Here is a 21,839-nt window from a genome sequence, read left to right on the forward strand (position 1 = left end):
TCTCAACAGTCACAATGTGTAATATAAGTACCTATACCACAGCCCACAAACATCTCCATTTCAGAACCACAGGACTGTAGGGTACTTTCCACACAGTGCAAACCTCCAAGGAACATCTATTGAATATCCACAATATCCAGATTAGATCAATAGGTATAATAGATATTCAGTGCTCCAATTGAAGGGGAATGCAGAATGCAAAATTTTCACAAAGCATCCTCCACCTAGCTCCAAGGCTCCGTCAAATATCCTCCAGCTAACAATTTCCACTTCAAGGTCTGTGGTCATCCATGAAATATCCAGTTTGGGGTATTCGTTAGATATCTAGTTTTTGATATCCATGGAACATCTTTTGAATGTCTAAAAATCATATCTAAAACTTGTTCAATTTTTGATATCCATCTTATCCAAAAATTACGTATATTTATTGCACATCAAAATTTTACACACACTTTAACAAGTAAAATTCACCAAAGTAGAGAGCATGACATCTAGTGGTTGGAATTGTAAAGAGGTGATTAGAACACATCTGCACAAGAGATGAGTGTAATTATAGCCCGTCGTTCATTCACAATATGAGCTATACCAGTCACCCATTTTATTGGACACTAGTTGTATGACACACTATGCCTGTCACATGTTCAGAATGTATTAATTTGTATAAAATCAGGCCACTTTCAAATGTGGGTTGGTAACATTTATTATGTTTAAAAATTACCTTACTGTCACAATCACAATAATGTAAAATTGCTTAAAAAGTATCATGGAATTTTTTACATTACACTCCAACACTTGTTTCCCTTTCATGGTGATATTAGTCAGTGTCAAAATATTTAGAGGACATGAAAAAAATCTGCCTATACTAATGATTATCTTAACTACAGGGTGGGCCAAAAGTCCCTTACCACCCCTTGTAAAAATCGTTTTAGTGGAAATTGATGAATAACAACCATGTGTGACCACATTAGGCCTAGGGGGAAGTGTGTCAGGTAAAATATCAGCACAGGCTGCAAAGATCCTTTCTTCCAGGTGAGCAACATTCCTGATCTTCTCGGCGTATACCTTGGCCTTTAAATGACCCCACAAATAAAAATCCAATGGAGTCAGATCGGGTGAACGTGCCGGCCATTCAATGGGACCACGATGCCCGATCCACCGTCCAGGAAATTGTTCATGCAGATAATCATGGACGTTTAATCCATAATGGGGAGGTGCACCATCCTGTTGGAAAAATAAGGGAAATGTGCCATCCTCGGACAACACGGACAGCAGGATGAGATCACGCAACATTGCCAAATAATGATCAGCATTAAGGTTACCAGGAATGTCGAATGGACCAATTAGTTTGGTACCCTATAGGCCGCACCACACCACAACTTTACCAGCTCCTACCAATTTACAGGGGTCAACCCAGTGAGGATTGGTAGCGGACCAATAGCGACAGTTTTGTTTGTTGACCTCTCCTTGCACATAAAAATTCGCTTCGTCGGAAAACAGGATTTTTGAGGTGAATGTGGGATCTGCTTCAAGTTGGGCAACTGCCCAGTCACAGAATTCCAGGCGTCGATCTGGGTCGTCTTCTGATAAATAATGTTGAAGTTGCAATTTGTACGGATGCCAATTGTTTTTCTTTAGGATGCGTCTGATGGATGTACGGCTGACACCACATGCTGCTGAGAGGCGATGAGTACTGCGGTGTGGTGATGTTGCAACAGATGCCAACACTGCTATGGTTGTGCCTTCGTCTGTTGCAGTAGTGGGTCTGCCAGACCTGGGTTTGTCCGCTACTGAACCAGTATCCATGAATTTCTGGAAGAGGTTGGCAACACTCACATGAGACACAGGATGTCGATCTGGGTGCCGTTCATTAAATTCAGCTGCTACAACCCTTGCACTCCTTCCACCCAATGCCCTTATTAACTCTTTCCTCTCCTCTGTGGTTAGTGGCATGATTTAGGCACCTGCAACAAATAAAAAATGAAGGTGTGATTCCAACATTTGAATGCCTGTAACTTTTTAACAAATGACGATTTCAACATTACGACTTCACCATTGTTTTCCTTATCAAATTCTAGCCTAAAATCATGTATCGCATGCCTACCTTCCCATTTACAAAACTGGACTTGTATCCAAGATGGCGGCTTTCAAGATGGCCGCCGTCAAGGGCACCCCCACCTTATGACTTCTCCCTAGGCCTAATGTGGTCACACATGGTTGTTATTCATCAATTTCCACTAAAACTATTTTTACAAGGGGTGGTAAGGGACTTTTGGCCCACCCTGTACATTGTTAATTGTAATATACTGAAATCTAATAATGTTCCTATCAATCACAGGAATTAGGATGTGTATGTTGAATGTTTACTCTGATTGCACCAACACATGGCACAGAGAATGGCAAAGTAATGACCCTAAAATAGGAAAGAATAATTAAAACATGATGTAACTTATTTGATGCATTTATTGGTGTAAATTATAGTTTACATTCTGTCGTTAGCTGTTCCTAAGAACATTTCAGTTTGAACTGGTCAAAGTTAAAATCAGGTACAAAAAGAGTTTACCTATATTTTTTTCTATCTGAATTTTGTTTCATATCCTGTTATGATTTTCTTGTATATTTATGTAAGCTTCTTTCACTTAACCTCATTTACAAAATAAACTTATATCTAAAAATAGACATGTTAGAATGGAAGTACCTGATACTTCTGGATGGTTATTTCATGTGATATATCTTGAATCAAAGATAGGCAACTAGTGAATGGCACAGTTCAAAAGCATTGCAACACATTAAATTCATGATGCCTCAAGTTTCTTGAAGCATGCATTTTATGAAAACAGATCATTGAGTATGTGTGAAAGGTAACATCCAAACTATCAAAGATTTCATAGAGCTTTGAATTATCTTATGTAAAAAACTTGTTAGTTCACCCGCAAATGTACAAGTACATTAAATGTTATTATTTTACAAATCTCAGGCAGCAAATTATATGTTTTGTACATGGATTGGAATTCATTTATATTTCTTCAACATGGCCCACATTATTTTAATTATATATATTTCTTTCACTGTCATTTGGCACAGTTCATTATCTCGTCAATATACATACGTGTAACATTGTTATCTGCATAAATGCAACTGAACAAAAATTATACAATTCAACACTCCTGACACACTTTACTGCAACTAATGGCTTCAACATTTCTAAATCTTATGTCATGTTTAATAGTAGAACATACATATATACAAATGCAAACAGATCATGTTAAAAAGTACATAGCAATACAATGTTATCATGCAATAAAATGTAATAATAACCAAAATAAGTGTCACGAAACACAATTTCACACTGTCATTTGCACAATAAAATATACCACAAGTCAACAAATTAGAAATCTGCTTTACCCATGTCATTAACTTGATATTCCTTGCAATAAGAATAGAAACTGTTATGAAATATTTCCTACATCTATTTAACAGTCTTGCATATTGAGAATAGCATATGTGTGTTATGAGCTTCTTCATACAAAAATTATGTATTTCTGAAAAGAGTTCAATATGTAGATATCACAGGGCTGCATAAAATTATTATGCTCTTTTAAATTGAAATTTGTTATTAAAATAGTTATCAAAAATAACAAAGATGATTTCCTATTACCATTCTTGTCTTTAACATTTCACCATATAGTTATGAAATGTAAAATTAAAGTTACTTGTAGTTTGGAAAAAAATCATATGTTTTGGACATTATAGAGAGTGCAATACCCAGTAAGAGTACAATAACAAATCTAAATTTGTTACTTAATAAAAGAATACCAATACTAATACGTGTAAAAAAACACTATGAATATTACATTCTATTCTATTTACAAAAGACTACATGGCACTACAGAATGTTTCATTGTATTAATTCTTTTTCCCCTTGTGATCAAGTATATACAAAACATAAATAGACTGTTGAAAACAAATATTTTGTAGTTATTTTAATACAAAAATTGTAAGATTCTTAGTTTTTTAATAGTATCTGTACATCATACGTCACAATTGAAACACATCCACTCATGTAATGCAACCTTCATGTTGAAATTATGGCTGAGCTGATGCCAGTGTATTGGTACTAGAAAATATGGGTTGGTTTAAATTGCAGATAATGGCCAATAAAATCCCGTGTGACTATTTTGGGTGTCTAGATATCCTGGAAGTTATGCAAAAATGCTTAATTCTATTTAATTTTGCAACAATGTTGCATGCTTAAAGTGGATTTCATACTACATGACAAATGTTTTAAATACTACAGATAATTCAGTTCTGCCTTTTTGTTCATTTATATACATATGAAGATATGACATGCTGGAATGACAAAACAATAAATTCACTGTTACTATTTTTCACTGGGAAACATTCAATTTTCAGGCTTCTGTGTGCTAAAGGTTAAAGTAAAACTCTAGTAGATAAATGTGATATGGTTTCAAAGCAATATTTACATAAGATAAAATTACTCTGAACAAATTTTATTTTTTACAATATTCAAGTATTGTTTGTTTTCAGTACTGCTACGAGTATCAGCAACAGTATCAGTATAGTTCAGTGGTATCGGCCCAGCTCTAGTTGGAATTGAATGGTTTTCTTTGGTTTTGTTTCTGTATTGTCATTTTAGTACTGTTTAAAAATGGTGCAGAGACTGAAAAATAGTTAGCTATAATGCACAGTTAGTAGCTCTAGACCATTTGACACTTAACTTGCATCTTGCAATCACAATATATATATATGTTATTCCATTGCACAAACATCTCACACTGAATAAAAGAACATGTTAACATTTTCACACATCAATACTATGACTATATACATACAAATTCAACCATCAGTCATTTCTTTTAAACATTTAAAAACTTTGGCATATTTATGCATCTCACCTAAAGCAATATAGTAAGTAAGATTACTTATTATGCAACGAAAATAGATATCAATAATTTCCTTAAGTAGATGGAAACAATTTTTTGTTTTCATAAAAAGCACAACAATTTGGTAAAGGCACTTTAAAAAATTGCACATTTTTAGTCAATAATTGTATTTTCAAGGCACTGTCCAAACTCTTGTTGCATTACAATTAGGGCAGAGAATATACCAATGTGTCGGTATTGGCCAATACCAGTGGTATTGGCTCAAGTTTAATCACCAATACAGACTGATATTTGTCCTCAGTTAAATATCCTGGAAATTATGCAAACTCATAATTATCTTGGCAGCAGGATTTTGGGAAGAAGTGGATTTTGTGATTATACATGTGCAAGTATGAATAATTTAAAGCAAGCTCTGGTAGACTGATTTGGTATATTTCCAATAAAAATTGCATTTGAAAATTTATACAAGCTCTGTTAGAAAATTAATGAGACTGGTAACACTGTAATGAATCAAGTGTTGGGAGGTAATGCATCTGACATTGGCCGTTTGCCAGTACAAGTGTGGATGGAAAGCAGGAGTAGTGTTAGGCCTAAAGTCTGTAAAGTAATTGTATGTCATAATAACATGCTGTAGACAGTGGAGCATACATTTGACCAGAGGTGCATGATAAAGTTCTGTATTAATTGGATTGAGAAGGATGGACAATTGTTGAAATGCTTCATAACAGGTGATGAATCATGGGTGTTTGAATACAACCCTGAAACAAAAAGGCAAAGTCAGGAGTGGCACACCCACTCCTCCCCTCATCCAAGAATGAGCAAGTCAAAAATCAAATCCATGTTGATGTGTTTTTTTGACAGTGATGGGATCGTTCACACAGAGTTTGTTCCTCCAGGGCAGACAGTTAATCAACAGTTTTACTGTGAGGTGTTTGATAGACTCTGCAAAAGAGTACGATGTATCCGCCCAGACACTGCCTACTCGTGGATGTTGTACCACAATAATGCTCCTTGTCACAGAGTTTTGGACACACATGGGCATTCCTGTGCTTCCACAATCCCCTTCTCATCTAATCTTAGTCTGGCTGACTTCTTCTTTCTTTCCCTAAATTGAAATTTAAAGGTCATGATTTTGTCAGTATCTACAACATCCAACGAGCTGTGACACAGTGTGTAGCTTCCCAAGAGAACTACTTCGAAGGAGATACAAGTGAATTTGTGAACATCTTCTGGTGTACAGCTGTTCCAAGCACAGTCTCATTAGTTTTCTAACGGACCTTCTGAACTGCTTTAAATTGTTTCAATTTCCAAATATCTGCATCTGTATTGGAGGGAACTGGTAAGAGCCCCATGATATGTACTGATAAAGAACATCAAACCGTTGTTTCATTTCCATGTTTACGGTGCTTATGATTTCTGTAGCAACGATGGTAACGTTGCTTATTTGCTGGAAGGTATGTGATGACTTGTGGAGCTGGTTTGCGCTGACGATAAAACAAACTCCGCCATGTTTTAATTGTGTTGGCTGAACAGATCCAAATCGAGGTTGTTATGCCACCAACCAGTGACATAAATAAGCGAAGCATGAACACCCATAAACTTGGTTTTGCTGTTGTTGTCAACCAAGTGTCTCGGGCAGTGTATTCATAGAATAAGCTTGCAACGACACACATCGCAGGGATGGTGTACATGAGGCTGAAGATGCCGAGCCTTGTGAGTGATGTCTCCAACTTTTCCCTGTCATAGTGATGAAAGAGAGCCATGAAGCCTGCAACGAGAAACGATGCTCCAAGTATGAGGTAGGCAAACTGTGGTGCAAGGACAAAGGCCAGCAGAGACCACGTGCTTTGATTTCCAATATAGCATGTGCCTGAAATGAAAAATTAGATATCAGTTATTTATTATGGAGAGCATGTTTATATGTACTATGAACCTCCAACTTGCGAAATGTAAGAAGACACAGAGATATTCATCAATAAAGCAAATATGTTCTGTCCAAGTTTATCAGTAATAGCATAATAGTAGATACAGTTAGACCCACAAGCTGCCTCTTTCCCCCCTTCCCCCTCCTTCACAATTAAAGGTCGCTATTGGTTGCATTTTCGCAAAGTTTACAGGAACCTTTCTGCTAACTGCCTTCCTAGTTGTCAGTCCCTTCAGCCAATTTCTGTGGCATGGTGTTTATCATCACATGTTGCAAAGTCAGGGATACTTGGTTTAAATCTTAGATGCGCCACCGTGCTTATGCCATTCTTTCTCATTCCCTGGTGGGGTAACCTTACATGAAAACAATTGCCCCCTTTTTAGGGATTTTCTTGGTATCAAATCCAGACACGTGATTTTAAATACACGATAAACAACTGCTGTAGTACAGTAAAATGATAAAATGAACTGCAATAATTACCGTGGAATTTCTCTACTCTCAACAACATATAAAATATTATCTAACATTCTTTTAACAAGACTTACCCCATATGCTAATGAAATTATAGGTGACTATTAATGTGGATTTAAACGTAACAGTTCAAATTTTTCACATTAGACAGACACTTGAAAAAAAGTGGGAATATAATCAAAATGTCCATCAGCTATTCATTGATTACAAAAAAAGCATATGATTCTGTCAAAAGAGATAAATTATATAATATATTAGTAGAGTTTGGAATACCTAAGAAGCTTGTTAATATGATAAAAGTATGCACCAGTGAAACAGAAAGTAAAATTCGTGTGGGTATTAATGTGTTTTACAATTTACAATTGTAAATTTACAATTCATGATGGGTTAAAACAAGGAGATGCATTATCTCCATTGCTCTTTACTTTTGCCTTAGAATCTGCTGTTAGGAAGGTAAAAGAAACTAATGAAGGACTAAAATTAAATGGTATGACTCAGTTGTTAGCATATGGAGATGATGTAGACTTATTAGGGGATGACATAAATATAATTAAGAATAATGCTAAAATATTTTTCAAAACTGCTAAAGAGATAGGTTTGGAAGTTAACAAAGAGAAAACTAAATATATGCTTACAGGCTGAAACCAAGTGTTAGGTAATAACCAAAATCTAATTATTGATAACAACTCGTTTGAACCAGTTTCCAAATTCAAATACTTAGGAGTAATATTAACAAATGAAAATTATATTAAAGAGGAAATAAAAAATAGGCTTAATTCAGGAAATGCATGTTACTTCTCTCTTCATAAACTTTTGTCTTCTAGTTTAATATCTAAGAAACTAAAAGTTAAAATATACAAAACAGTAATTTTGCCTGTAGTATTATATGGGTGTGAAACTTGGTCCCTTACATTGAAAGAGGAACATAAATTGAGAGTATTTGAAAATAAGATCCTTAGGAAAATATTTGGACCTAAAAGGGATGAGGAGACAGGTGAGTGGAGAAGGTTACATAATTTAGAACTACACAATTTGTATTCATGTTCAGATATTATTAGAATAATTAAATCAACAAGACTTAGGTGGGCAGGCCATGTGGCACGAATGGGAGAGGAAAGAGGAGTCTACAGGATTCTTGTTGGGAAACCTGATGGTAAGAGACCTGTAGGAAGGCCAAGACGAAGATGGAGGGACAACGTTGAGATGGATTTAAAGGAAATCGGTAGGGATGGAAAAGAGTATATAGATCTTGCTCAAGATAGGGACAGATGGAAGGCCTGTGTTGCTGCAGCCATGAACCTTCGGGTTTAAGAAGGCTAGAGAGAGAGAGTGTAGTACAGTAGTTGGAACTCCTTAAAGAAATATTTTGGCTTATAATGACACTTTAGCATAGCCTGAATGAATGAAAATCATTAACAAAAATGTGTTACATGTGTACAGCAGCGACGTTCGATTTCTGCCGGTGACCTTGACTGTGCACGCTGCGAGGGGAGTTTCTAACAAGCACGTGACTGGCCGATGGGGATGACGATGGCTAATGTTGTGCGGAACGTAAACACTGCGCCCACATACGAACAGACGTAGAAGCTGGAGTTTCGAAGTTTTAATCACACCACACACCAGATAAAAAAATGTGAAAATATTTTTTTACATGAACGAACATAACGGAACAAAACAACTTTTCTTCAAAATGTATATAATATAAATATTAAAATTTATACATATTCACACACAAACACGTTCATTGTTAACATATTACAAACAAGTGTTTTATACATCTGAAAGGTATTCCACACCTGACATTTCGTTATCAGTTCCACTGCTATTTATATCACTGTCACTACTGTTACCGGTGTCACTATCTCCGACGTTAATAACAAAGTTCTCAATAACATCCTCTATAATTCCCTCCTGTTCAATATATTGCTTTTCTATTGTCTCCACGTGTTGACAAACGTTTTCCCACTTTTCTATCCCAATCTCATTAACCCTCTGTTCGCACAAATTCATTACAGCATCCAGTTTAAAGGTTGTATTGTTACCGGCTACCCATTGTTTAATATCGGCCCAAATGAGTTCTATTGGATTTATTTCTGGTAAATAAGGCGGTAATCTGAGAACAGTATGTCCATGTATGGCGAGGAGATTATCTATTACATATTCTTTATGCAGTGGCTTATGAGATTTAATAAGACTGTAAAGTTCGACCTTCAGCATTTTGTCATGAAATGGCACATTATTAGCTGTTAGCCAGGTTTGCATAACACTTTTATTGCTAGCACTCGTAGGAGCTTTGTTTAACTGCACGTTGTGGTATGGGGCGTTATCAATAACTAAAACTGATTTGGGGGGCAAATTTGGAATTAACTTTTCAGTTAACCACTTTTTGTAATTTGCAGCATTCATCTCATGGTGGTAATCGCCAGTCGTTCTGTTGGATTTAAACATCAGAAATGCGCCAGGCACAAACCCAGCACCACCGCCAGCATGAATAATAATTAGTCTTTGTCCTTTTGAAATGGGAGCCAACAATCCTGAAGTGTTGTCATCACTCCAGTTTTTAGGTCTTGTGTGCGTGCTGTGGATATAGGTTTCGTCCTCGTACATGATTGGTCTGCCTTCCCCCCTATATTTCTGTATTGCACGTAAATATGACACACGCATTGATCTAATATCATGCTTTTCCACTAATATCGCTCTGTTATTTCTGGTTTTCCTCCACTTATATCCCATATCCCGTAATATAACTTTTAAACTTGTACTACCTCCTCTAAACTGTATGTTGTGTTGCAGTTTTGAGAGCAGTTTCTTCACAGTTGGCACCGTTTTGTCCTCAATGTAGAAATTGTTAATTGTCCGTCTTATTACACATTTATCGAAGTCATCAATATCAGTGATTCGTTTCGGTACACGATGCACTTTCCCAGGCGTTTGAAAAGAGGTGCCTTGTTCCTCACACTGTTTCCCTTCTTTAATTATGTTTCTTAATGTTCTCACAGGCACCCCAGTTGCTGCTGCCACTCTCTCTTGTACCTTTTTCAATGGTATTAACAAACCACCAGAAACTGCTTCACGTTTTGCAAAGGAATGTACATTATTTACAACTTCGCGAGATTGACTGTGAAGCGTTTTTGACCCAAGTTTGGAGTTAATGGGTGGCATTTTGTTTGCCCAGAAACTTACAGATACTCAGACACACACTTTCTGTACGATAAATAAACAGTATTATTTGCAATGTTACACACACGCCTAACACCTCGTTGCTAAAAGGCAGATACGACACAATGCAATTTTTCCAAGCGACTACGTGTTTACGTGTTACTGCGCATGCCTGTTCAGTCTAGGCCCGCCGACTGTCTCGCACGCGATATAGCAGCCAAGGCCACCGGCAGAAATCGAACGTCGCTGCTGTACCACTTTAAAAATGTAACAAAATTTCACTTCATTTGTCTGTGAAGCATAGGCTACAGATGGTCATAATTTCTGTTGGTAAAATTTACGAATTATGTGCATTCACAAAAATTTAAAGGTTAGCAATGAAAAATACTAATAATTTTCATGTAAATGGAGTAGGACCACTTTTCATGATGCCCCTACAGTAAAACCTCGATTTTATGTTTTTCAGGGGACCAAGCTGAAAAAACTTAAAATGTGGGAAAATTTAAAATCCAGGAACATAAAATCGGGGTTCCACTGTATATACAAACATTTATAAAAAGTGAAGGATCTGAACTGAACAATGAGATGCCACTAAAGTGTAGGAAATTCCGATGTAAAATATTTTGTTCTAATTATAATATATACAGGATGGTGCACGAAATGTCATACCATTCAATCAATGTCATACCATTTTTAATGTCATACATTGAATGTTCAAAATGCGTATTCTGATGAGTTGGTTCATGGAAAATCCAATAGATATCAGGAGAAGTCAGTATCGGACTCTAACTTGCCACGAAACAGCAGTTTGCGAGATGGCGGATAACGGCCAGTTGAGTATCGAACAGAAGGTGAAAGTTGTAATGTTTTTTGCAGAAACGAAGAGTTTGGTGGCGACACAAAGACGTTTTCGTGCACACTTTGGTACAAGATGGGCTCCCTGCAAACAGACCATTCACAGATTGTGTCAACAATTGGAAGCCACTGACTCTGTGTTGGAGAAGAATCGACGGCACCCATCAAGTGTCCGCACACCTGAAAACATTGAAGCAGTTCGCGTGGCTTTGACAGGAAGTCCCAGGAAATCAACAAGGAGGACAGCTGCTGAGTTTGGAATATCTCGTAGGTCAATCCAAAGGATTCTGCACTCTGATCTTCACTTGTTCCTTTACAAAATGACAGTTGTCCACAAACTAACAGCAATGGACAAGGAACGAAGGCATCAGTTTGCTTCGTGGTTAGTGGAAGAAAATCACGTTCTGCACAACTATTGGTTTATCAACGAGGTGTATTTCATTTAAATGGTGTGGTGAATAAGCAAAATGTTCGATTCTGGGTAAGTGAACATCCTCACAGACTGCACGAAAGTGAGAATTATGGAGAAAAGGTCAGCGTTTGGGCAGCAATTTCAACCCACACTATCATCGGACCTTTTTTCTTTGATGAAACAGTGAACAAAGAGCGATACAAGGACACGTTGGAGAACAGATTTATTCCTCAGCTGTTGGCAACAGGTCTCCCTTTACACACTCAGTGGTTCATGCAAGACTGAGCCCGCCCACATACTGCAAACGTTGTTCTTGATTTCCTGTATGAGATGTTTAATGTGCGTGTAATGTCACATCGGTTTCCCGAAAGTCACGGAGGTGGGTGACAGTGGCCCCCCGTTTAGCCCAAATATTAATCCATGTGATTTAAAAAAAAAGAAAAAAAAGAAGAAGATGATATGGTATTCGCAAGGATGCCTGAAAATGTAGTGCAACTCAAGGCTCTTATCGTGCAGTTGTGCCATGCAATTTCGGAAGACTTGTGCCGGAGGGTTGTCACAAATGTAAAGGTTCGCTTGCAAGAGGTTGTGAACCATAATGGTATCACAGTATTTTAGGACATGTAAATCACTCTTCAATATTTTTAATTATGTTGTAATCAATCAATATACTACGGTTGAAAGGCGTAAGATTTGAGTTTTTGGATTTAAAAGTTCATAAGTATCTGTCTGTAAAATGAAATTCTAGCGAGACAACGAAAGTTAGGGCTGAGAGTTCAGGGTCACGGTGACAGTGGTCACCAAGGTTCATTCTTTACGTCCCACCTGTACAAAAATAGGACTTATTGAATATCTCAGTTTCCAGTCGGCGGATATGCCTGAAATTTGGACAACCGAAGCGGCATGCTATAACTGACATCTGGATTTAATTTCAAGATGATAAACTGAATATCAGGGACACAAGATCGAATTGGTTATTAAAGGGCAAATCATGGACCATCTACGAATCTGAAATGCTAGCGTCAGGAGGGTGGAAAGTTAATCCTTCCATACCTACCTGAGGACACACACTGGGACGGGCGAGGATACAATGCAGCTGAGTTGAACAACCTTGCCAGGGAAGGAAGCGACACTTACCTTTAACGATTTCCAAATGACATTTTTAAAAGAGGTATAAAACCTTGGAAACCCGAAACATCGACACAGTTTACCGCGATTCTTGTAGTGAGAGCACCTCTGTGTACCGTGGACTTAGCTTTTTTTTTGTAAACATCAGTGTGTGATTACCAGTGAGTTGATACGGGTGTGCTTACACCAATCGCTGGAGGAAGTCGAAGCGAGACTGTGGTTCCGTTATAATCTCATGCCATTTATAGTTTTGTGAAATGAGGAACATCAAAAATCATGGCCGGCTAAAAGGATAAGAGAAGAGGGGGACGTTGGGTACCCAATTCACTAATGATGCCGCCACTACCATCCGGCACGATGCTACAGCCAAACCAGCCAACACCATCCGTTGTGATCGGCCAACCAGCCAACGCCCAGCAGTAACGATGGAGAGACACTCGACGTCTGAGATGAGAATGCCCAGCTGTAACAATGTAGAGATGCCCAACACTTGAGATGAAGGAACTCAAGCCGATGTTTGAGGGATGCCGCCAGATCAAAGCGACGAGCCCGGAAACTCTAGCTGTCGGAGGCCGACATCAGAGCAATGGAGAGATACGCAACGTCGAGAGTAGTGAAAGTGCCAAATATCATCAACACCACCCATTGTCGTAGTTGACATCCGAAGGAATGTTTTTTCGTCACAATGGAACCTGGTGTGAATTCCCGTACCTAGGAAAGATGGACCACCCGATGACGTAGCAGAGTCTGGTAGAGTATTTTTCTGTCGATTCATATCCACACATGAACGTATTGTTTTCACTCATCGCCCTACCTCAAAAACTAAAGCCATATTGATTCGTGATTTTCGACGTTATTCGGAAAGTCCAAACCTAACTTTCGTGTCTTGAAATTGAGTACTGTTAAAATATAGGTCGTTTAATGTGTGAAATATCATTATCCTTGCTTAGCACCCCACTTAATATTATCACACAAACAGTAACTTCTGGTATTGTAAGGAATCCGTAGCACAAATGGAATAGTTTTGTGAGAAGTGGAAAAAATAAGTTTAATTTTGAATACAAAATTGTACTTCCATTCCGAATTTTCAAAAAGTTATTTTACGTAACATACTAAAGTCGTTTTCACGTTCAGAAGACACAATGGGCTCTTATGGGAAATACGACCGCGCTCTTGTGAAATTTCTGGATTTACAAATTTAGCTTAAGTAAAATCAGTACCTGCAGTTTTGCAGGAAATTTTGTAGAGAATACGATGGTGAACACAAAAAACTGGTAACTTGCTTACATGATTTTAGATAAATTAAAAATGCAAATTTTCTGTGAAAACACAATTTTTACATTGTTTTCATTCCTAACGTTGAAACATGCCGTAAAATTGAAGCATTCATTATGAAAAAAAATGACACTGTTTTTTAATTGTCATAGGTGACGGTGGTACTCAGAATTTATCAATACTTTAAAGCATATTTGCATTAAAAAATATTCAAATAAAGTATGTGGAGATTTTTTATATTCGTGCAGTAGAAAATGTCGTCGCTGGCCATTTTTTGTTCTTTAATTCCAAGTAAAAACTTCCAGCGACAAAGTTGTGAAGAAAGGGTGTTCTTTGAGTGTGTCAGTTCTTCAATTTTTCATATCATCACTCATCCTTATCTTCGCGATTAGCCAAAAGTATCAAAAAAGCTAAGCAAAATAAATCAAATAAAAAAATATTAAAAAGAACTTTTTGAGAAAGGTTCCGGTATTCTCCATTTTTTTGTGTGTGTGTCTTCGTTTTCAACATAAGGACTACTGAAAACATTGTGTTATGTTCATAAATGATCGTGCATCCTACACACATGCATGCCCACGCACCTGCACAAACACACACATTTATTTTGTTAAAAATGTCATTAATCAATTTTATTCTCAATTTTAAAACTCAATACAATGCCAGGGGTCCTGAATTTGAATCTCGGCCTGGGCATGAATGTGTATGTGTGTCCATTCATCAATTTCATCATATTGTTACTCATCCCCATCTTCGTAATTAGCCAAAAAGTGGCATAAAAGTGAAGTAAAATAAAGCACATGTAAATTTTAAAAAGGAGCCTCATTCAAGCAAAATATTATCTTTGTTTCAAAGTTGGTTCATTCATTCACGGAATAGTAAAGAAGCATCTTCGGCAAAGCCTTTGTTGCTGCCAATGTGTGTAACAATAAGCCCCCCCCCCCCCTTCCCCAGTCGACTGCTTTAATCCAGTGCTCAGCCCTTCAACGAAAGCCTGGCGGTGGTTTTGCACAGTGGTGTCCTCCCACGCTTTATTCAAAGTGTGTCCCGAGTAGACCCATGTCTCGTCCAAATAATAAGTATGTTTCTTTTCGCGGCGGTACCTTTTTACAGCGCTGCAGGACCGCATTTACGTGCAGGCTATCTAGGCTGCAGCCTATGGACCCACACCACAAAAAGAAATATTCAAAAAAATTAATTTTCAATAGACTAAAATAAAAAATATGTCTTTGTTTTAATACTGTAGTGCGGGCCCTCTTATAATCATAAAAAACGTCGACGCAGTTATTTTGTGTTGTGTGGGCTAATGGATGATATTTAGCGAACAAATTCACCCACAATTCATTGGGCGAAATCATGCCTGCTGCCATGATTCCGGCAAGCGTTTCAGAGCATGTTGTAAACACAGTTGAAAAGCATTGCGCCTACAGTGTTTGTGGCAGTGATTCAGACTACAAATATAACTATTATATGCTAAATGTAGTCCTTCACATTTTGCTTAGTCTCGTAACAATGACCAAAGTATCTAAAAAGATGTTATTTGCCACAAAACAACACTATAAAGGTATATAACATCCGAAAGACATGCAGGACTAGGGAGCCTATCTCTCATGGAAGTAAACGGGTTATCGCATAACGTAACATGGCTAACGCTGTTCCCTTATAATCGAAGGATCCAATATTCGATTCCCAGTGCAGGCATATTTTTAACGATACTAGTCCATCTGAGTATAAATTAAATTCAAAACAAACTTTGCGTCATGAAAATGATAATTTGTAGATATGTTCCGAAGTGCAAAATGGTGTACTATTTTTTATAAGACAGTAACACATCATTGTCACTTTTTGTTTGTGTATTGAGACAGATATGCTGAAAAGTGTATACAAATATACTGCGAATGCATCCGCTTATTGATAAACAAAATTTCAGCTTTTTTTGTGAACATTATTAGAGACCACATGCGTTGCAAAGCACCAGGATGTAAAGAGTAGCATAACATTCAAATAACGCTAGCCATAAACACAGTACTTGCCTTTCAAATACGATTTATATTTATTTCACCCTGGATTCGAAAAATCACGCTATCTTAGCCACCAACGAAACTGTATGCAGGTATGGCGTTCTCTCACAATTAATACATAAACAACATCACCAGCAGTTATGAAGATATTATAAGTAGCTTCATTAGTATGAAGTGCAGGCGCAAACCAATTAGCCACTAAGATTATTTGACACTTTCACTTTAAGTTTGATTGTTCGGGAAAGTACTGTATTTGAATTAAATATAAGTAAAGTTTGCTTGTTTGTTACATTCCTTTTTTTATCTTGCATTTGCCAAACATGTTTACTTAAAATTAGAATATGTTATTTTTAAAATTAAAATATTATTTTAAAAAAAATGCCTAACATGTTTACTGAAAATTACAATATGCTATTTTTAAAATTAAAATATTATTTTCAAAAAGTTTCCCCCCGGTAGGGCCCCCACCAAAGGTTCAGCCTAGGGGTCTACAGATCCTGAATACGGCCCTGTAGCGCTGAGATACTTGTGTCGCCAAACAACAATATCTTCCCTCTCCAGCAACACAGACGATTGTTTCCTCCTCCTAAACTCAAAACCCAAATCTTTCAACACCCGACACACAGTTCAAGCACTCATCGGTGGTAAATCACTCTCACTTCTTATTGCCTGCGCCAGTTTTTTTGAGGTTGGAAGTTCATTGCAAAGGTAAAACTCGTGTACTTTCTGGCGAATAAGTCGCTTGGAGAACGATTTCCTTTAGCAAGGGGCCTCTTCTTGCCTGGTGTTACCATATTACCCGTTTTCCAAAAGCACTGTTCGCCTCGTAAATGGAACGTTCAATGACACCTGTCAACACCTCAACACCTCACGTCCTATCTTATCCGTCTATCGTTGCCTTAAGGATGAATATACATTTAAAACAACTTGTTTGGCTTGACTTTGGAGAGCTTTCCCTCTTGAATGCTGCCTACAATAACATTCGGGCGAGACCTCGATTCAGCCATTCTCGTTGCTGTGCAGCTCGATTAGCAATGAATCACGATAAATGGTACAGTCTGCAACACAGGTGTCAGACGGATTGGTGATTCCATCCGTACTGCAACTGTCTTCAAGTCCACCTTAAGTGTTCATTCACCGCTACCGACAGCCTAGTTGGCGATCTGCGGTTCCAAGTTCGTCTGCTCAGTGATTGCAACCTATCAGGTACATATCTGCTATTGTATATATTATTTTGTCTACATATTACAAATTTATTAACTGTTTCTTTGCAAGTATGCAGTTATGTCGGAATAGAACCCGTCTCAACGGAACTATATTCTGCTCACACGTTTCGGTCTACACGTGTGAAAAGTTGCTGCAAAGTTGACCTGACGTGCGTCTTACATGTATGTTCTGTGATAATTGAACAACTTAATGATTATTTGTATCTTAGTCAAATGAAAATGTATTTACAGAGCCGTTAGATAAATTTAGTAATAAAAACAGCAATACAGGAAATAGTGGACAAAAGTTTATCATAATTCCATAAAGAAGGTTCAAAATACATAATTTGTGAAAACGTTCGTTACTGTTTTGATAACTTATGGAAATAGTGAATTGAAGTTGGTGGTCCACAGGACCATGCCATGCCGGTTATGGGTTAAAATAAATTTTGAATGCACACTCTCCTTACTGAAGTAAGGCATTGCTCAAATTTCAATGACAAATACGGAATATTTTACTGATGAGAAAAATGAGTATAACTGATTATTATACTGTACACCAAAACTCTTGAAAATACCGGTAGCGTGGTATTGGCAAACTGAAGTATAGATATACTCAAAAGTGACATTTTTGGGATTCCCAGAATCTTTGGTATATTGATGTTTTTCATAATGCAAGAAACACCAAAACCCTGTTTGTCAACAAAGTAAGTTTTTCTAGTACATCCACCTACAAACCACACAGCTGGTCAGAAATACAGGAAATTCTTTGTTTTCACATTGTGTTGAAAGCTGTGGCATGATGGGTATCTGTGAAAAGGTCTAGCTCTACATACCAGAATATTAGTAACACTGAATATGGATATACTGAAATTTCCCACAATGTTACGTATTTTTTGGTTATTTCTGGTATGTGGTGTATTATACAGAAATGCACACTTAAGGTTGTAGTGATCCGATTGAAAGTCAATAGGATTGTTACAACCCAGAAGTGTCCGTGACTACAACAAATACCAAAAACATGGTATCTATAACTCGGTACTGGATAGCCTAAGGGACAGAATCACCAACTTGTGCAGTCACTTTCCCCGCTCCACATAATGCTGTTCCCTTGCACATGTTCTTTGGTGCCACTTGAGTCACTACTTGCGCACACACTTGCTCCAGAGATTACTAGGACAAAGTATAAACTTATGGCAAATTGCCCCCCATGATTTGGTTCCATTGAGTGGTCGGTAAAACATAGCTTCAGTGGCAATGTGAGCACCAATGCTTATTTACATGGTATTTGCTCTGCAGTGTATGCCAGTGTAAAAGCGGAAACAGGCTCCATACATCTTCAGGGCCTGAAGCTCAGAGCAGTGTTGCCATAAGCATTGTCAATTCGAAAGGTTATTACGTTTATGTCCTGCTGTGCTGTGACAGACCGAAATGTCTTCCCTCACACCCACTGCTAAGAGGGCAATAAAATGAGCTGTTTTATCTTCTCGTTAATTTTGTTTGTCATATTTGTGAATGTTTTGATGTGAGTGACCTTCCAGTGCTGCATAGGCACATTTGTGGTAATGAGTGATTGTGATCTCAATTTGTTTGAAACATAAGAGTTTCTTTGCAAGAGGAAAGGTATGCTTGTATGAAATTTTAAATTCAATTTCTGTTTTATTGAAGTCGCATGTTTCATCCTTATACTGCAACACCACTTAGCTCTGGTTTGTACTTTACAGTAAAAATATTTGCTCGCAACTTATTTTGAAGCATTATAAATCATCCTCTAATGCTTAACATATGAAGCAAAAGGGAGACGCATTACCCCAGGATAATGTACTCATCTCCTCCCCCCACCTCCCATCAGCATAATACCACCCTGCTTATAATTTATATTATTATTATTTGCAGAACCACTACATATTTTCATCACAGGCTACCTAGCTTGAAATAGTTTAAAGTTCAACTGAGAAGTTTAACTAACCTGTGAGTTCATCTGCATCCACCATTCGTAAAACCAAAATAGCTATGGTTTGAGCTGCTGGGAGTCCCCAACCGACTAAATGAAGAATTGAGGAATGTTGCTGGATTCTGTCATGGTTCCAACCCAGCCCTGTTGCAAGAAACCATGTTGCAGTCATCACAACCCACCTGCAAGAATAAAGATATGTTACTAAAAAGAAAGCATAACTGGGAATCAGGAAATTAATAACAGCAAATTAGTCATGTTTTCAATGATTTAAGTGAAATGATTACTAGTATAACATACATTTGCATACATGAATGTTGGCATTAGTGTTGTTGTTACGGGTATGACATCGCTTTTTCATATAAATTAATTGCTTTTGTCTTTTATTTAGTTTATACTTTTATATTTGACCTATAAGTCATGTAGAAACTTATTGTATGAGTTTTTTAAAAGTAGCCTACCTATTATTAAACACTGTATCAGTAAGGTCATTTGGAACCACCTACATGTCAGATGATGTGTATTTAATGTTTGAACCATTTGCAACTATGAAATGAAACATGCCATACAAAAAAATTGAAGTGATGTATATTTTTTTTCTTCAACGCTGCAGGTAGTCTACATACTTTTTCTATTCACATTGATTCATTGTGGAGGCCATATGAACTTGACAGAGAAGTTTTATGGGTAACAGTTTCATACATCGGATACACATTTCTTCAATTTTACACAAGAAACTACTTAGGGAAATGAGTTTCTCCAAGCTTTACAACGTTCGTCGAGCTCACCGACGCACAATTGCCATTGCTTTCATTTGCTTGCCCTACAATAGGATGCTGTGGACGTTTGATGACGTAAGCCCCTGTCAGTGTTTCAACCCCCCCTTTTTTTACTATGCTTGCCTAACGTAACCAAACCTAACCTTATCGGAAATGGTTCGTGGGGCTATCCGTGAATGGTTTGTGGGGCTATCGGTCAGCTACCGTGCATAATGGTTGGTGGGGCTATCCATCAGCTACCCGTGCATAATGTATAACTTCCACCAGTGACGAACACGATAGTAATTATTTTTCGGTGAAGAAGGTTGAAACACTGCATACCCACAACGTGAGTCAAGATGTGACCGCCATATTGTGTGTTCCGGAAGCAAAGAAAGGAATAAGAAAAAGCACTCAGAATGTGAAAAATTGCGTTTGTTTTCATGTAAAAAGCATAATGGCACCTTGAACTATGTTCCGCAATACACAATTGGGTAAGTACAAACCATGCGAAACACAAAATATGCGATTTTAATGTTTCTCCAATCTATGAAACTGGTACCGTTTTATGTAAAATTCCCTCTTCTTGTCAACATAACCTCCTGCAACAAGCAAGAAACGCTTGATGATTTAATGAACTGTAAATGAAGCAAGATTTAGGGGTGTGTTTTGTAAAAGGGGACTTTTACTATGTTTCCCCTCTTTCCTTTAGCTTGCAAATTTACAGCTTAATACAATAATTAACTTACCACACAGCAGCTCCAGTGCCAAAATAATATAATAACAGGAAGACAACTGCACAGTTTGCATTCCCAAGCCCATCTTGTGACAGCAGTAACTTGCTATGCTGAGGATCCATGTGACATGCTACAGCAGTTCTCCCAGCTGCTGCTCTAACACCCCATCCTACACTTTGTAAATTATAGCATAGCGCCAGAAATGGAAGAGGACGTTCAGGATAAAGAAATATCGATGAGTCCAATAGAAAAGTCAACACGGTGATCAAGGAGGAAATAAAACAGAGTGCTGCCCATGCAGTTGTCCAGTGCTCCACAAGTTGTTTATCCTGCTCCCCAAATAAAACATCGGCATCGCAAAAAGATGCACAACGACCAGTTCTGTTAATGTAAAGCTGACTCTGTGGATGGGGACAATACTGTACCCGTCGGGTTGGCTTTGGCACTGGAGGAGGAGGTGGGGGTGGTGCTTTTTCTCCAGGCCCTTCCATGCACATATTGTCCAAGTCGTTCTTCGCTGGGAATTTTGAGCAATTAAGAGCTGGTGGCCAAGGCAATCCAAATCCTTGCAAGACAGGGAAGCACCGGGATCTTACAGATTCACATAGAGACTGACAGGGTCCTATTTTTTGTGAAACTTTTTCTGTACACATAGGCACGTAAGCGGCACATAAGAAAACATGTAGCTGCGACGAACACCCATACTGAATTAATGGCACAAACGTCCTGAGCTGCATATCGGCATCGCTCTGTATTTCGTGTCCTACCAAATTAGGCATCTTTGTCACGTTGTATCCAAGTTCCCTACACATATCAACTTTGATAGGTTCACAAAATCCCGTACTCTCCTCTCCTCTCACTGCTGCTACAAGTAGCAGCAAAAACAAACACAGACGCACCATTGACTTCTCTTCGGTTCCTCTACATAGTTGAAAACAAGGAACTTCACTTATCTATTATACAATTCCCATTTAAATATCGGGGTTGCACGCACACAAACATTTACACCACACCTACATTGTGTGACATTGTTTGTTTTGCT

At 37.8% G+C, this 21,839-nt stretch overlaps 2 protein-coding genes across 2 annotated transcripts; both read right to left on the reverse strand.

Moving 5' to 3' along the window:
* Positions 1-1,353: 1,353 nt before the first annotated feature.
* On the reverse strand, positions 1,354-1,950 carry LOC145987892 (uncharacterized). The gene has a single exon (XM_083122684.1). The coding sequence runs from the start codon at positions 1,948-1,950 to the stop codon at positions 1,354-1,356; it is 597 nt and encodes a 198-aa protein (XP_082978810.1).
* A 502-nt stretch (positions 1,951-2,452) lies between these two features.
* LOC145987709 (frizzled-4-like) lies at positions 2,453-21,839 on the reverse strand. The gene is made up of 3 exons (XM_083122278.1): positions 20,810-21,839; positions 19,318-19,484; positions 2,453-6,771 (listed from the first exon to the last, which is right to left on the reverse strand). The coding sequence occupies exons 1-3, from the start codon at positions 21,697-21,699 to the stop codon at positions 6,275-6,277; spliced, it is 1,554 nt and encodes a 517-aa protein (XP_082978404.1). The 5' UTR covers positions 21,700-21,839; the 3' UTR covers positions 2,453-6,274.

The sequence above is a fragment of the Lepisma saccharinum genome, chromosome 5, assembly GCF_977018435.1.
Source record: "Lepisma saccharinum chromosome 5, izLepSacc3.1, whole genome shotgun sequence".
NCBI classification, from domain to species: domain Eukaryota; kingdom Metazoa; phylum Arthropoda; class Insecta; order Zygentoma; family Lepismatidae; genus Lepisma; species Lepisma saccharinum.

Coding starts and splice junctions, on each gene's coding strand:
- LOC145987892 (XM_083122684.1), bottom strand. CDS start 1,950: ATGCCACTAACCACAGAGGAGAGGAAAGAGTTAATAAGGGCATTGGGT.
- LOC145987709 (XM_083122278.1), bottom strand. CDS start 21,699: ATGGTGCGTCTGTGTTTGTTTTTGCTGCTACTTGTAGCAGCAGTGAGA. Junction 19,485..20,809: donor GGCACTGGAGCTGCTGTGTG/GTAAGTTAATTA, acceptor TTATTCTTGCAG/GTGGGTTGTGATGACTGCAA. Junction 6,772..19,317: donor GGATGCAGATGAACTCACAG/GTTAGTTAAACT, acceptor TTTTCATTTCAG/GCACATGCTATATTGGAAAT.